The 13,895-nt window shown below is 47.7% G+C and overlaps 1 protein-coding gene across 1 annotated transcript; it reads left to right on the top strand.

Annotated features, from left to right (window-relative positions):
• Positions 1 to 7,522: 7,522 nt before the first annotated feature.
• Positions 7,523 to 12,952, top strand: Il24 (interleukin 24). The gene is made up of 6 exons (XM_021199239.1): positions 7,523 to 7,678; positions 9,322 to 9,515; positions 10,238 to 10,300; positions 11,028 to 11,186; positions 11,607 to 11,681; positions 12,485 to 12,952. Exons 2-6 carry the CDS (start codon positions 9,351 to 9,353, stop codon positions 12,566 to 12,568), a joined length of 546 nt encoding a protein of 181 aa, XP_021054898.1. The 5' UTR covers positions 7,523 to 7,678; positions 9,322 to 9,350; the 3' UTR covers positions 12,569 to 12,952.
• Positions 12,953 to 13,895: the final 943 nt, after the last annotated feature.

Below are 13,895 nucleotides of genomic sequence, written 5' to 3'. Positions count from 1 at the left end.
CTTCTCCTTCTCCTTCTCCTTCTCCTTCTCCTTCTCCTTCTCCTTCTCCTTCTCCTCCTTCTCCTCCTCCTCCTTCTCCTCCTCCTCCTCCTTCTTTGTCATTATCATTTTTACTGCAATGTAGAAGAACATTCCCTGGTGCAGATGAAGCAACTATATCCAGTCATGTGCTGTGAAGCTATTGCTAGCGCCTGGGGTGAGGGAGTGGCTGCTTTTCCAGTCAGGAAATAGGCATCTTTAGAGGACTTTCTCTCAGAGTTGAAGGCTACATAGAGAAAGGCTTGTCCATGACTGCTTCTCATCATCTCTTTGAATTTTCTTTTTTCTAGCTCTGGGCAAAGGCTGAAGCTAGGGAACCAAAAGAAAATGGAAACGTTATTGGCTGTGAATCCAGCAGAAGGCTGCACTTTGAGGCTCATATGTGAGGCCCTTGGAGACAATCTCTAGTTGCTCTTTTTCTGGGGCAAGAACAGACACCTGCCAGGCTTTAGCCTGGTTTCTTTGTTGTAAAATGTGTGTGTGTGTGTGTGTGTGTGTGTGTGTGTGTGGACTGAGCTAAGCCTTTATTGTCATCCAGAGCATTTTTAAATAGGTCCCTTATTTCACTCTCACCACGAGCAAAGGGTCTCTTCGTGGATCCACTCCAAGTCTTTCTTCTGTCATGTGGTGTGGAGCTGCTGTACCCACAATGTGACCCTGAATGAACTGTATAGGCTATTGCTAGACCCCCAAGGTACTCAACATCATGCTTGGTGACCTCTTGCTGCTAAATGTCACATTGAGCACTTGCTTAGAGTTGTCATCATGGCAGCTGTATCAGTAGTTGAGAGCTACATTCTGGTCTGCAGGCAGAGAGAGAGAGAGAGAGAGAGAGAGAGAGAGAGAGAGAGAGAGAGAGAGAGAGAGAGAAACCCTGGGTCAGGTGACCCTCTGTGACACACTTCCTTCAAGAAGGCCACACCTCTTAATCCTCCTAATCCTATCAAACAGTTCCATTCAAATGTACAAGCCTATGGGGCCAGACTCAGTCAAACCTCTGGGCCAGTCCCATTCCCCAAGCTACCACTCATGGGTGGTTTCTCCAGGAGAAACCAGTGCTTACCATTAAAGGAGGAGTTGAGAATCTATGACTCACAACAGCCTCTGTTAACAGAGTGCAGAAATATAGTCTCGCCTCCGACTGGGCTCAGACCTGTAGTTTGAATCATCCGTCTTATGTATTGCTCTCAGCAATCTAAATTCAAAGTTGAAATCCATTTAGATACTCAAAAGATGTTTCAGGCCTTCTCCCCTCTGACATTCTTTCTGCCCTCATTAGCTTAGGGCGACTGATGCTGCAGTGACTATCACTAATCTTGTTCAGTAGCTTATTACAACAAAATGATGTCTTGCCGTCAGTGGCATGGGAGGTGACTTGTTTTGAATACTCAGGACTGGGGGCGAGGAAGTGCTCCTATCCTCTAGGGTACCAACCCAGCGAGAGCAGGGCAGGAGAGGCCGGGGGAAGTGCTCATTGCTCCAGCCAGAACAGGCATGCATTTCTAGCATCTTCTGGGTCTTACAGTCACCCTGCCATATGGAACTTCAATGCAGTGATGATGTATAGCTTTTCCTGCCCATCTAAAAAGAAGAAATATGTAAACACGTGGGATCAAGTACAGTGTTTCTCAGGATAGCAAACCTTAAAATGTATCCTTTAGTTAAGGTCTGAAACACAGTTGCACAAAGTTACCCAGGCTGACCAACCGGACTGCCTCAGCACCTCCACAGTCTCCCCAGGCCCATCATCCCGACTGTCTCAGCACCTTCAAGTCTCCCCTTTATTTTCTGGCTCACTCTGCTCTACTGTAAGGATCAAGAGAGTAGGCATGAAAAGATCTTTTTTACTGAGCCGGATGTTGCAACCTCAGGCGTAGCACAGAAGGACAGCTTCCACTGATTGGGAAAGTGAGCAGCTTGGAGGAAAGGGAGTTTATTTTGTTTCACAGGCCATCAGAGTGTGAAAGCAGGAGCTTGAGGCAGCTGATCTTATTACAGCCACAGACAGCAAGCAGAGAACAACGGATGCTCGCACACTACTAGAGCAATGATGCTCACACACAACTACTTGTCTCTTTTTCTCTGCAGTCCAGGAACCAGGCCCAGGAAATGGTATTGACCACTTTCAGCAGGGATCTTTCCACCTAACTTAACCCAAACAGGAGACTTTCTCACAGGTGTGTTCAGAGGTTAACTCAGCCTTCACACGTGTGTCTGGAGGCTTGCCTCCCAGGTGATTAGAAGTCCTGTCAGGTAGACAGACAGTGAATATAAACCTTCCCAAGCTAGGCCCCTCTGATCAGGGCCCGCCCTCCCTTCAGCTGCCATTTACAAGTCCCGGCTACCACTCCACTCTGCTTCTGAGCTAATACCTAAAAATTGAAGGTTCTCATTATGACCTGTCCTTTTTTCATTTTTTCGGTTTTTTGTTTTTTCTGGAATTACTCATATTTTCAGGAAAATAGTTTATTTACTAGATCGCCAATTCATAATTCTGTAACTGCCAAGTGGAAGAGATAAAAAGGAGGAGGCATGTGGGAGGGTGCTCAGAGCCTCCACGGGCTGTCTGAGCACACTGACTTCAGGGGCCCCCTGGGGTGTCACCTCCAGGACCTTCCCGGAGCCCCTCCCCTTTGAGGCTTTCAAGGAAGCTTCATTGCAGGGGCATGAAGTGTCCCTGTTTAGGGTCTTGCGTGAATTTCTTTTCTCTGCCAGCTCAAGAATTAAAAGGCATGTAGCTGCAGGGAGAAATGCCACACAGCAGAGGGGAGCAACCAGAACCAGCAGTTGAAGGAAGGTGTTTATTGGGGGTGTGGAAACAGAGGCATACAGCTGGAGTCCACAGCAAAGACCCTCTGTAAAGCAAATAAGGACTGGGGAAGTAAGAAAACCCCATCTCTTCCCCAGAGCTGGGTTTTAATGTCTCTGAAGGTTCTTCCTTTCCTAACTTAGGGTTGGTCAATTTGAAACCGACAGGCTGGCTGATTGGCTCACAACTGTTGCGTCACCGCATCCTCATCTGGCCTTGAACTTGCTGAGCCAGTCCATCAGCTGGGGGACTACTGGGAGAAGAAAAGGCTAAGCTGCCAGTTTTTTGTCTCAGGCCAGGAGAGTGAGGAAGAAGCCGGCCATCTTGGAAGTTTGCCACCTTTATTACTGAGTCATGGCCTCTCTCCCTATCTGTCTGCCTACCAGGGAGTGTGTCTAACTCCAAGTCCTTCAGAAGGATTGAGTCATGGGCCCTCAGTGAGGAACGAAATTGCCAGCCTCTCTTCCTTCCTCCCTAGAGGTGCATGCATAGGCAGGCCCCATCCCAAAGCCGAGCTCAGTGTCGTAAAAGAGACAGTCGTGATTTGAGAGTGTGTGCCAGAGAAGAGGAATGAGGTCACATCAGTCATATGTGTGGCATCCCCTCATCCAACGGTGCTGACTAAACGCCTGTTACTCTGGAAGGGACTTCTGAGATGGATAAAACTCTGGGCTTGAAGGATGACATTGATGATACAAAAATGAACAGCTATTGTCCATAGGATCTGGGAACCAGTGCTTCCTGGGAATCTAAAAACTAACTTGTAGGGGAAAAGTTGGCATTTTTTCTTCCATGTATCCTAGTGATTATGGGAATGAGATATATTTATTTCCATTGACACTTTCTCCCCCTCCTTCCTTCTCTCCTTCCTTCCTTCCTTCCTTCCCTCCCTCTCTTCTTCTCTCCCTCCCTCCTTCCCTCCCTTGATTCCTATACCTATTCTTTAGAAAAAGCAACCTTGGGGGTAGCCCCTGTGGCCACCTGTCACCATGTAGGCTTTGATGGCTTTAAACCGCATTCAGAGTTGCGCAGTCATCACTGTGCTCTAACTTTAGGACAGAAGCCGTGGACTCCTTAGCATTCATTTACACTCCCTATACCCACTCTATCCTAATTTCCAGCCCTGGACGACGACGAGTCTGTTCTCTGCCCCTGTAGATTCGCCTTTTCTGAGCACATCACACAACTGTTACCATAGTAATTCTAGCAGTTGGGAACCTGATGTAGAAGCATTCAGGATGTAAGGCCAGTCTGGGGATCTTAATGAAACTTTATTTAGAAAGAGAGCAGAGGAGAACAGAGGAGAGGAGAGGAGGGTAGGGTAAGGTAAGGTAGGGGAGGGGATGGGAGGGGAGGGGATGAGAGAGGAAGAGAGGGGAGGTGAGAGCAGAGGAGCGGTTGAACAGAAGTCCCTCTTGCCCTGGGTATCCCACACCTATTACCATAAGACTTTCCCCTGTCAGTGGGGAGATTAACATCTGTCTTAAAGCAAAGATTAAGCTCAATTCATTGGAGGAAAAATGATGATGTGACTTTCTCCTTTCTTTTGGCTTCCAAGAAATCCTAATTAACATGCTTACTACTTCTCTCCTGCAGGGCATTTATTTTTTTCACCCATGGGAAGAAGCGGGTTTACATTTATCAGCTTTTGCTTGCTTCTTGCAGCAGAAAGAGACTCAGATCCACAGTGGCCGAGACTTTTCTCCTCCGTTGCTGGTTAAGAAGAACTTGGAGGAGGAATGAAATGGGAATAGACTTCTTATCTAATGTTCTTACTTTCTAAGGCCAGCCTCTGCTGAGCTCCGAGGGACAGCACTAAGGATGGTTTGGGTGACGCCATTCTCTCTTGAAAGGGCAGAACCTAAGCACTGCAGAATCTCAGCCACCCTCCCAGCCTGCCCATTCCACAACATCTCAGCGGTACCCACCAGTTAGGTACAACCAAAAACGTCCCCAAACATTGCCCACAGAACCCCAATGACAAAAATGTCCACCGAGAGTTTCTGCTTTAGTTCTCCCCCCCCCCCCACACTCGGCCCAGAAATGGTTTCCATGTGGAAGACACTGGGACAAGTCCTTCAGATGCTTTCTCTATTCACCTCTCTAAATGTGAGGAGAACCACCTTAGGTATCTCTTAAAAATGAAGGCTCTGACTCAGCAGCTCCAGGAAAGTCTTGGCACCGCGCAGTTGCATCAATAGTGTTGGAGCTTGTTCGTGGATCACACTCGGGGTCAAGACTGTGCGCTGCTCTGTCGCCAGAGCCCCCCAGGGACTCTGCTATGAAGACGAGGACACTCACACAAGGAAGATGGGACTGCTGCCGCTGGAACCCAGAGTCGGGATCCGGGCATTTGGGGTTGGGTCTCTGTTCTCTCTTCTCATCTCCCTTCACCTGAGACTCACTATCAGAATCAAATTCTCCCTTCATCAGACAGAGCCATGCCAGTATCCTGGGGCCTTCTGCCACCATCCCAGTCTGCCCAAGAACCAGCCCCATCTGTCAAGTCTGTCAGCTAGCCCTCCCAGTCCATTAGATGGTTAGAGCTGCAGCTGGCCTGGGGCGCCCTTGCCTCTTAGCTTCCTGCTATAGCTGTCTGGTTGCTTCCACCTTCTCTTTGTCTATTGCCCAACTTCTTAGCCTGGCTTCTCCCTTTAAAGTGGAAAGTGGGTTTTAGGAATAACGTAGGGATGGGTGGAAAGGAAATTATGGCCTAGCTTTCACTTCTGGGCTGTGTGGATTTTATCACAACTAGGGCATAATTATTGAATCATTTTTGACAGGAGGGAGACAGGTATCCTGAAGGTGAGAAAAGGAGTGTGGCGGAGTGTCTTGCCTTTGGCAAGAGCGTGACACTCAGCATCCCCAGAAACAGGAGGAATCAACCTTGTCACAGCAATAGCAGAGCAGGCTGCTGGCCAAGCCTAACACATAAACAGGACAGTGTGTGTGCCATGAAGAAGAGAATGGCGCTGTCACAGCAGAATAAGCCCCGCCCCCCTGCTCTACCAACAGTCTATGCCATACCCTGTCCCTTCTTCTCTGAGTGGGGGGGGGGAGGGATATTCCCCTGCCTCTTGTGTTACTCTCCTCCCCATATCTTTTGCCTGAACCCAGGCCTAAGGATGCTTAGACTGTGCAGGAGGGTGATTTCTAGCATGGTGCAGCAAACCTTCTTAGTAGAGCCACGGAATATAGATGCTTTAGGCTTTCTGGTCTCCCCGGCTGCTATTTAACCTCTGCTGTAGCATCAAAGCAGCTGGGCCATGTGTGACTGTGTCCTGCTAATCATATTTGAAATCTGAACTTCACATGTCTTTTCTTCAACTGTCGCAAAATGCTTTTCTTCTGATTTGTCCTTTTCTTTCTTTCTTTCTTTCTTTCTTTCTTTCTTTCTTTCTTTCTTTCTTTCTTTCTTTCTTTCTTTCTCTTTCTCTCTCTTTCTTTCTTTCCTTCTTTAAATGCAAAGCTATTTTTTTAGACATAGGCTGTTTATAGCAATAGTAACAGGTCACACACACTCCCTGTTGGATCTGGCCTCAGCTTGCAGATTGCTAACCTTTGACTTCAGAATCCACTGTGTTCCTCTGGGACATGGGCAAATACTTACAGCAAGTGCTAAACGAAGCTACCCCTACCCCCCCCCACTTCCCCCTTCAGTCTATATTGCCTTCAGGACCAATGCTCACTCCCATGAGGGGCTAGTATATTTTGGGTTTCTGTGGCTGGGCTGGCTGGACTTTCTCTTGCTCCTTGTGTGTTTTAAGGGCAATCATTCTGCATTCCCACGTTCTGAGTGTGTCTTTGGAGATGCATGGCTTTAGCCCATGCCTGAGCACCTTGCTAGCTGGAGACACGGTCTGTCAGGTCTCTCTCTAACTTACAAAGGTGCTTCTACTGTATAGTCTAGGCCTAGACTAGCTTACCAGGGGACTGGGATCCCCCATCTTTGTAGGCTTGTCTATGCACACACTATTTCTTCCTGGTTCTTAAGGAGAGATATACTTGGGGTAATTGTAACCCCAGAGACTGTGGGTGGCTGCAAATCAGAAACTCCCTAAACTTCCTGGCCCTGAGGATTAAAGGAAGGTATTTATGGGCTAGCCTTAGCCTCTGGGCTAATGCCCCATTACAAACAGAGCATAATTATTGAATGATTTTTGACAGTAAACAATATAACAGACTGGTATATTTTGCATAGTAATGGTATGTTTACATGTGTAGAGAAGATACAAAGTACTTATGTATTGCTTTTTATACCTTTTTTCTAGGAAAAGTAGGTCAGACTTTTTTTTTTTTTTTTTTAAGACAGGAGCTATAGTTCAGATTGGTCATGAACTCACTAGCCAAGGGTGACCTTGAACCCCTGATCCTCCTGCCTCTACCTTCCAAGTGCTGGGATGAGAGGCTTGTACCACTAGGCACGGTGTCTTGATACTTTAAAAATACAATTTTGTAGATGTAGGAACTGCAGTTCAGAGAAGCCAGGTCTCATCTCACCTGAGGGACTGATTTCTGCCTCCCCCCACCTTGTCTAAGAGCAAAGGGTGACTAGGTGATGAAGTAATTCTCCAGAGAAGCGTGACCAATTTCCCTTCTTCCACATTCCTCTCCTCTGCCCCTCCCTGCCAGACCCCTTATATACAGTTCTCCCAGCCTACCTCACCCTCACAGTCTCTGACTTTCCATTCCACAGCTGAGACGGGAGCTTCCTACCCGGCAGGAGACCCTCTACCAATGAATGTTGACGGAGCTTGCCCAACTTTTTTCACAGCAAGAAGAACCAGTCACCTTCACACAGCAGACTTCGGCTTCACTTTAGGATCCTAGGTGAGTAGTGGGGCTTCCCATAGCCTTTGCTCTGAAGTGCTACACTGCTGCCTTGATTGGGGGTGGGGAGGCTTAAGGGTGGATTGTCATTTATTAGCCCCTTGAATATTTATAATAAGGAAAAAACTGAATGAGAAGTTGCTTACTTTCTTAACACCAAGAAGATGTTGAGTTGGATGGGAAGAAGGCCGGGGCATAATAAGATCCAGGGATGAACTCCAAGAGAAGCTGGGAAGCCGACAGCTTTTGAGAGAAGAGAATGGGAAGATTTTTGATAATGGACCCTAGTCCTGGACACCTGCTCCCTATCCCAAGAGTTAGCAATCATTGAAAAGCCAGCTCCTCTGCTGCCCTCTCTGCGCTCTCTGCCCTTCTGGGGTTGGCAGACAGTTTCTTCAGGTGTGAGGAGATTGTATGAATAAGAAGGCTCTTATGTGGTTGTAGAGAAAACTGGGGGAGAGGGGCGGAGAAAGAGAAAAAAAAGCAGAAAGCGAGGTCGGCATGGAAGACAATTCTCTGTGGTAGTCTCGTGGCAGGCAGGGTGATGACTCGTTCTGCTGGAGGGCCCATCTTGAAGTCCTTCCCATTGGCACTGCAGAGAAGACTGTTTGAAGTGACTCACCAGGAGCTTGTACCCTTCTCTCTGGCTTCGCTTACTGGAAAGATCAATTCTTAGAGTTAGGAGCGAGTCTGTCAAGTGAGGAGGCAGGGATGAGTGCCTGACCTAGACTCGCCTTCTGTGCCTCTCCCTATGGGCCTGCTACCTAGTGTTGAGGCATGAGGGCTGCTCGCCTCCTGGAAGGATAAATAGACCTGCTTAAGTTGGTCTGGTGACTCAAAGGCAGGTCCTAGAAGTCAGAGGTGGAAATGAGCTCTCCCTCCTTCTCCTGGGTCTAGAACCTCTTGATGTCCTCCTGGCGGAATTTTTCTGCATCCCTCTTGTTCTTATTTCTGTGGGTGGTCAGGAGAAGTGTGAGAGGGAAGGACGGAGGTGCAGGTGTGTGGAGGGAGAGGAGTACGGTGGGGGAGGGTAAAGAGGTAGTACCAGCAGCAGCTATGGGTTAGAAGGTGGGAGGACCCGTGCTCCACCCCACAGCACCTTGCGAGGTTTGCAGTATTCTTGCCTGGGATCTCACTTGTCCAAGTACCTTTTCTGTTGTCCAAACAGAGCATCAGATGCTGGGTAGCTTATAAAGAAAAGATGTTTGTCTCACAGTTCTGAAGGTAGGCAAGTATCAGGTGTGACATTTGTTTGGTCCTATGGTTGGTAGTCTCAAAGCAGAGTGCATGGTATCATGTGGCAGGAAGGCAGGGACAAAGCTGAGCTGAACCGGCTTTCACAAAGTACCCACCCCAATGCATACATTCATGGGTTTGTTCAAGAGGGCAGAGATCTGGTAATCTAATTCCCTCTCAAAGGTCCAACCACTACATACTCGCTGGAAGAAGTGAATTTAAATATGCGTTTTGGTGGAGCCATTCAAAGCACAGCATTTCTCCAACCTCAGGGATCTTATTTGTGTGCTCCTATAGGTGGCCTGTACCTTGGATCATTGTGTGTGTGTGTGTGTGTGTGTGTGTGTGTGTGTGTGTGAAGTTCCGAGTCAGAGTTTGACTTCAGGGCAAAGCCTTCCTTTCTTCAGCAGGAGCACTGGCCCTTTCTTCAACACAGATGAGCTGGGGACTACAGATTCTCCCCTGCCTGAGCCTAATCCTTCTTCTTTGGAACCAAGTACCAGGGCTTCAGGGTCAAGAGTTCCGATTTGGGCCTTGCCATGTGACCAGAGTGGTTCTCCCAGAACTGTGGGAGGCCTTCTGGACTGTGAAGAACACTGTGGTGAGTGCTCACCTCGAACACTTTTCCTGCTGGTTCCCCTCTTGGGGGAGGGTACCTTTTCAGGATTGTGGATCCCTCTCCAGCTTGTTTAATCAGAACCCTGTTGAGTTAAGGAGGATCAATAAGCCCCATGTTACACATGAGGACATTGAAGCTCAGCCATCCACGGGCAGCCTCCAGTAAAGGCAGCAGAGCCCAAGGGGAGGAAAGGAGCCCCCATGTGGTTTAGCTTCATCCTGGGTGAGCTCTGGCTCTGAGTTCCAGGACCAGGATAAGAGGCAGGGCTTTCAAGAGTCAAGGGCTTTTTAAGAGCAAGAGGCAGCTCCCAGGTGCAGCTAGCTTGCTTCATCTGCTTCCCGAGTGGAGTATGGAGATGAGCCCGACTCTCAATAGCTCTTAAGCCTGAAAAGTTTATTTCCTTGGGTCACATATGACCAAAGGAAGCACAGGTCTCTCCCCACATCTGTGGTCAGGGTCTAAGAACCCCAGGGGTTCATGTTCCCCACGGGGATGAATAAGTATAGTAGTTTTCTGTAGCCTGGACCTGTACCCTTTCCCCAGGATCTAGCTCATTATGTCCCTTCCTGGGTCCTCTTCTGGTCCCTCCGGCCTCTGTAGTCCCTCTGCTGGGATGGAGTTTGAGATCGGACACAGCATATTGGCAAAACCGGCTCCTATAAAGGTCCCTAACCTGGAGACATATTTTCTTTCTCTTCCCAAAGCAAACTCAGGATGACATCACAAGCGTCCGGCTGTTGAAGCCGCAGGTTCTTCAGAATGTCTCGGTAATCAGGGGATAGCTCTCTAAGAGGGGCTGATGGGACTCCTGAGGTGAGGTGGCCTCTGTCTGGGCTTATTTCTCTGTGGGTATGGGGAGGGATGGAAATTGAAGTCTATAACTATCATTTTCCACTAAGGCTGACACTTGCCAGCCATCTTTCTTTTGCTTCTGGAAACACAGTGAGCATCTACCGGAGTGAGCCTGCCTTTCACCTCTATCCTTTTCTCTCATGTGTTATTATCTTCTTACCATCTGTCTAGACAGTCTGTGAGCATGAACAGACGGATCCCTTCCTTCCAGGTGCCAAGTTTCAGGAGCAGAATGCGTCAGGCAGCGCTGGCTGTGTTTAAGGGCACTCGTTTTCTTACTCCTCTCCTTCCAGTAAATTTCTTTCTAACTCTCAACCATGCAGTCAAAGTTCAAATGCTTTTCAGGATCCATCATGCTAGTGAGGCCATAGAGTAGAGAAGAAAGGGACTTCGTATCACCTGGATGTTGAGCCAGGAGTCCTGAGAGTCAGGCTAGTTGGCTGCATTACTTTGGGTGGGTGACTTCCTTCTGGGGTCTGGGTTCCTGCTGTGAATCACAGGACACCTGCCATCTCTTCAGATCTATCCAGTACCATCATTTCCAAGGACAGCCTGTGTGTTTATTTTGCCTTGGGTGGTACATGGGTTTTCCTGTTAGGGTCAGGATGGGGGAAAGGCTTCAGTGGTCTGCTTCTTCTTCAGGATGCTGAGAGCTGTTACCTTGCCCAGAGCCTGCTGAAGTTCTACCTGAACACCGTTTTCAAGAACTACCACAGCAAAATAGCCAAATTCAAGGTCTTGAGGTCGTTCTCCACTCTGGCCAACAACTTCATAGTCATCATGTCACAACTGCAGCCCAGTGTGAGTCGATCGTGGGTGGAGGCTGGGGAGTGTGTGTTTAAGAAGCTGGCCTCCATTTATCCAGTCCTGGCTTCTTTTCCCAACAAAGAGTCCTGGATGACATGGGCAAAGGTTATACAAGTTCAGGTCTGGGACTACCCTGATCAGATAGGGAACCCTTGCGAGGTACTCAACTTCTCTGGGCCTCAGTTTGGTCATCTATAAAGTGGGGGTGACATTTCTACCCATAGAGGTTGTTGTGAGGAAAGAGAACAGTCCTGGCACACACTGGGAATCTGGCTCTGGTTTGCTTGAAAGTGTGGGACTCCAGTCAGTCCTTGCGGGATCTGAGAACCCTCCCACGTATCACCAGGAAGAGCAGGAGAGGCTAAGTTCCACTCCCATCTAACTTTAGCTGTATTTTTTTTTCCTGATAAGCAGAAGGACAATTCCATGCTTCCCATTAGTGAGAGTGCACACCAGCGGTTTTTGCTGTTCCGCAGAGCATTCAAACAGGTAAGGCCAAGCGCTGGAAGTCTGCTTGCCCAACAGAAGCAGACTCGCTTGAACTGTCACAGAGGAGAAAGCTAGAGACCTAATGCAGAACCGAATGTAGGTGCCTCCTTTGGGCTTGTCCCAGACCTACCTGGCCTGTAGGGTTGTTTTTTTTTTTTCTGTTTTTGTTTTTTTCTGTTAGTTTTCAAGTGGAAATGCTATTCTTTTTCCTTATAAGATAATTTCATGATTGAAGAATTTCTCTATGAGAATTCTGATGTCAGAATTGAGAAAGAAGGTTGACAACTCACCCTCAAACCGATCTGCAACATTTCTACAGTGTTCAAGTGGCCCGTTTATGAAAAAGATATAGAAAATTATATTACATCTCTCTAAATTAACACACCAAAGAAAACCCAAACTCAACCCTAGTACCCTCACCTTCAAAGAAAACATCCTTGATTTTGAGCACGTGACAGAGGAACAGATGTATCAGTCTATAAATACGTGGTGGAGTATGAACTTGGGCTCATGTCAGCTCAGTGAGTTCCTCACATCATCCCTAGCTTGCATCCAATGTTCCTGTGTTCTAGGTACCATGTTCTTCTCCAGCCCTTTCCCTACTACTCGGTACCCTCTTTGTCCTCACCCTGAAAACAAAGTCACATAGTTGAGGTATGAGGGATGGATGGATCCATCTATCAGAGGCCATTCCACGGATGATTCAGTTAATTCGGAGTCAGGTCTATATCAGGCAAGCCAGGTTGGAAGGAAACTGATCTCATCGTTAACATACCTGACCCCCAACTCTCCATTTGCTGCAGTTGGATATAGAAGTCGCTTTGGTGAAAGCCTTTGGGGAAGTGGACATTCTCCTGACCTGGATGCAGAAGTTCTACCAGCTCTGACTGCCAATCTGGATAGCTCCCTCCTTTGTTCTCCATGCCATTTCAAGGCACTGTGTACATACCTGCTGTCCTCAGGGCACTTCAGACCCTTGGCCATGGGCCCCGTTGTTGGCTCAGGCTTTTCCTCAGACCTCATTCTTCAGTCCAAGTGACAGCCATGGATGTCACCTTCGGATGCTCCAACTGACCCACAAAGTGGATTTGCATATTTATTACAGCCCTATTTAATTATTGTCACTGTTTCCGTGGAAACCGTATTTATTTGTGAGACCGGAAGTTCCATGAAAGCATCAGAATGTAGTGCCCCATGCTTCCTCTTCACTTCCTGTGATCTGGCTCAGCATGGGGGCCGTGGATGGTTGCTCGGTAAATATTTAAAATGGATTGGTTTTTTAATTGTTTTTGTGTGTCTTGAATTATTTGGGATGATGGTGTGATATGAATCTAAACTTTGGTGCATGGAGATCATGAGGGGACAGAGTGCTGGGCTGGAAATGGAAGGCACTGATTGGAGATTTTACTTATCTTTATGTGTATGGGTGTTTTGCCTGCATGTGTATCTGTGTACTGCATGTCATGCATGCAGTACCCTTGGAGGAGAGATGAGAATGTCAGAAGCCTTGAGACCAGAGTTAGAGGCAATTGTGAGCTGCCCTGTGGGTGCTGAGGACCGAACCCAGGTCTTCTGGAAGAGCAGCCAGCACTCTTCACCGCTGAGGTTTTGCTCCAGCACAGGATGTTGGTTTGAAGAATAAACGAGAGGAAAGCTACCATTTGGGCTAAAACAAAGATGCATACTCAACATTCCACCTTATCCCTGATTTCCCACCCACTACACCGCACTGTTTCTCCTGACACCCCTCTTAAGATATGTTCTCTCCTTATCTGTTTAATATGATGTGTCAGGCCGATGATGACACGGTGCACGGTTCAGTCTGTGATGGTATTCCTTGTGAAGACAGCAAGTCAGTCTAGGTAGCCACTCCACTCTAGGTCTAGGAAAGTGTGCAGGGAACTTCGGTTGTATATTGGGGAAAGACTTTCTCAAAGGCAAGCGCTGGCATTCCCTTGCCTCAAGGTTGGGTTGAACTTTGCAGCTGGAGTCAGTTCAAGAGCTGTCTGACTGCACCTTGCTATGCATGGTCTGAAATTGGCAAGGGATGGGTGATGGTTTGGGATGGCGAAAATAGTTCAAAGTTAAGGTACTAAGAGATAGAAGAAGATAAGTAGACTACAAAGACTTCCTTTTTCTTTCTTTTTTTAAAAATTTATTTATTATTATTTTCTTTATTTACATTTCAAATGCTATCCCAAAAGTTCCCTATAC

Source organism: Mus pahari, chromosome 5 (genome assembly GCF_900095145.1).
Source record: "Mus pahari chromosome 5, PAHARI_EIJ_v1.1, whole genome shotgun sequence".
In the NCBI taxonomy this organism is placed as follows: domain Eukaryota; kingdom Metazoa; phylum Chordata; class Mammalia; order Rodentia; family Muridae; genus Mus; species Mus pahari.
Note: the sequence above shows the minus strand (reverse complement) of the source record. Positions and strands in the feature narration are given on the sequence as shown.

What these genes read in the sequence shown, in the direction of transcription:
- Il24 (XM_021199239.1), top strand. Translation starts at nt 9,351, where the DNA reads ATGAGCTGGGGACTACAGATTCTCCCCTGCCTGAGCCTAATCCTTCTT. An exon ending in AGGTTCTTCAGAATGTCTCG is followed by an intron (nt 10,301 to 11,027) that starts GTAATCAGGGGA and finishes CTTCTTCTTCAG; the next exon opens with GATGCTGAGAGCTGTTACCT. An exon ending in TGTCACAACTGCAGCCCAGT is followed by an intron (nt 11,187 to 11,606) that starts GTGAGTCGATCG and finishes CCTGATAAGCAG; the next exon opens with AAGGACAATTCCATGCTTCC.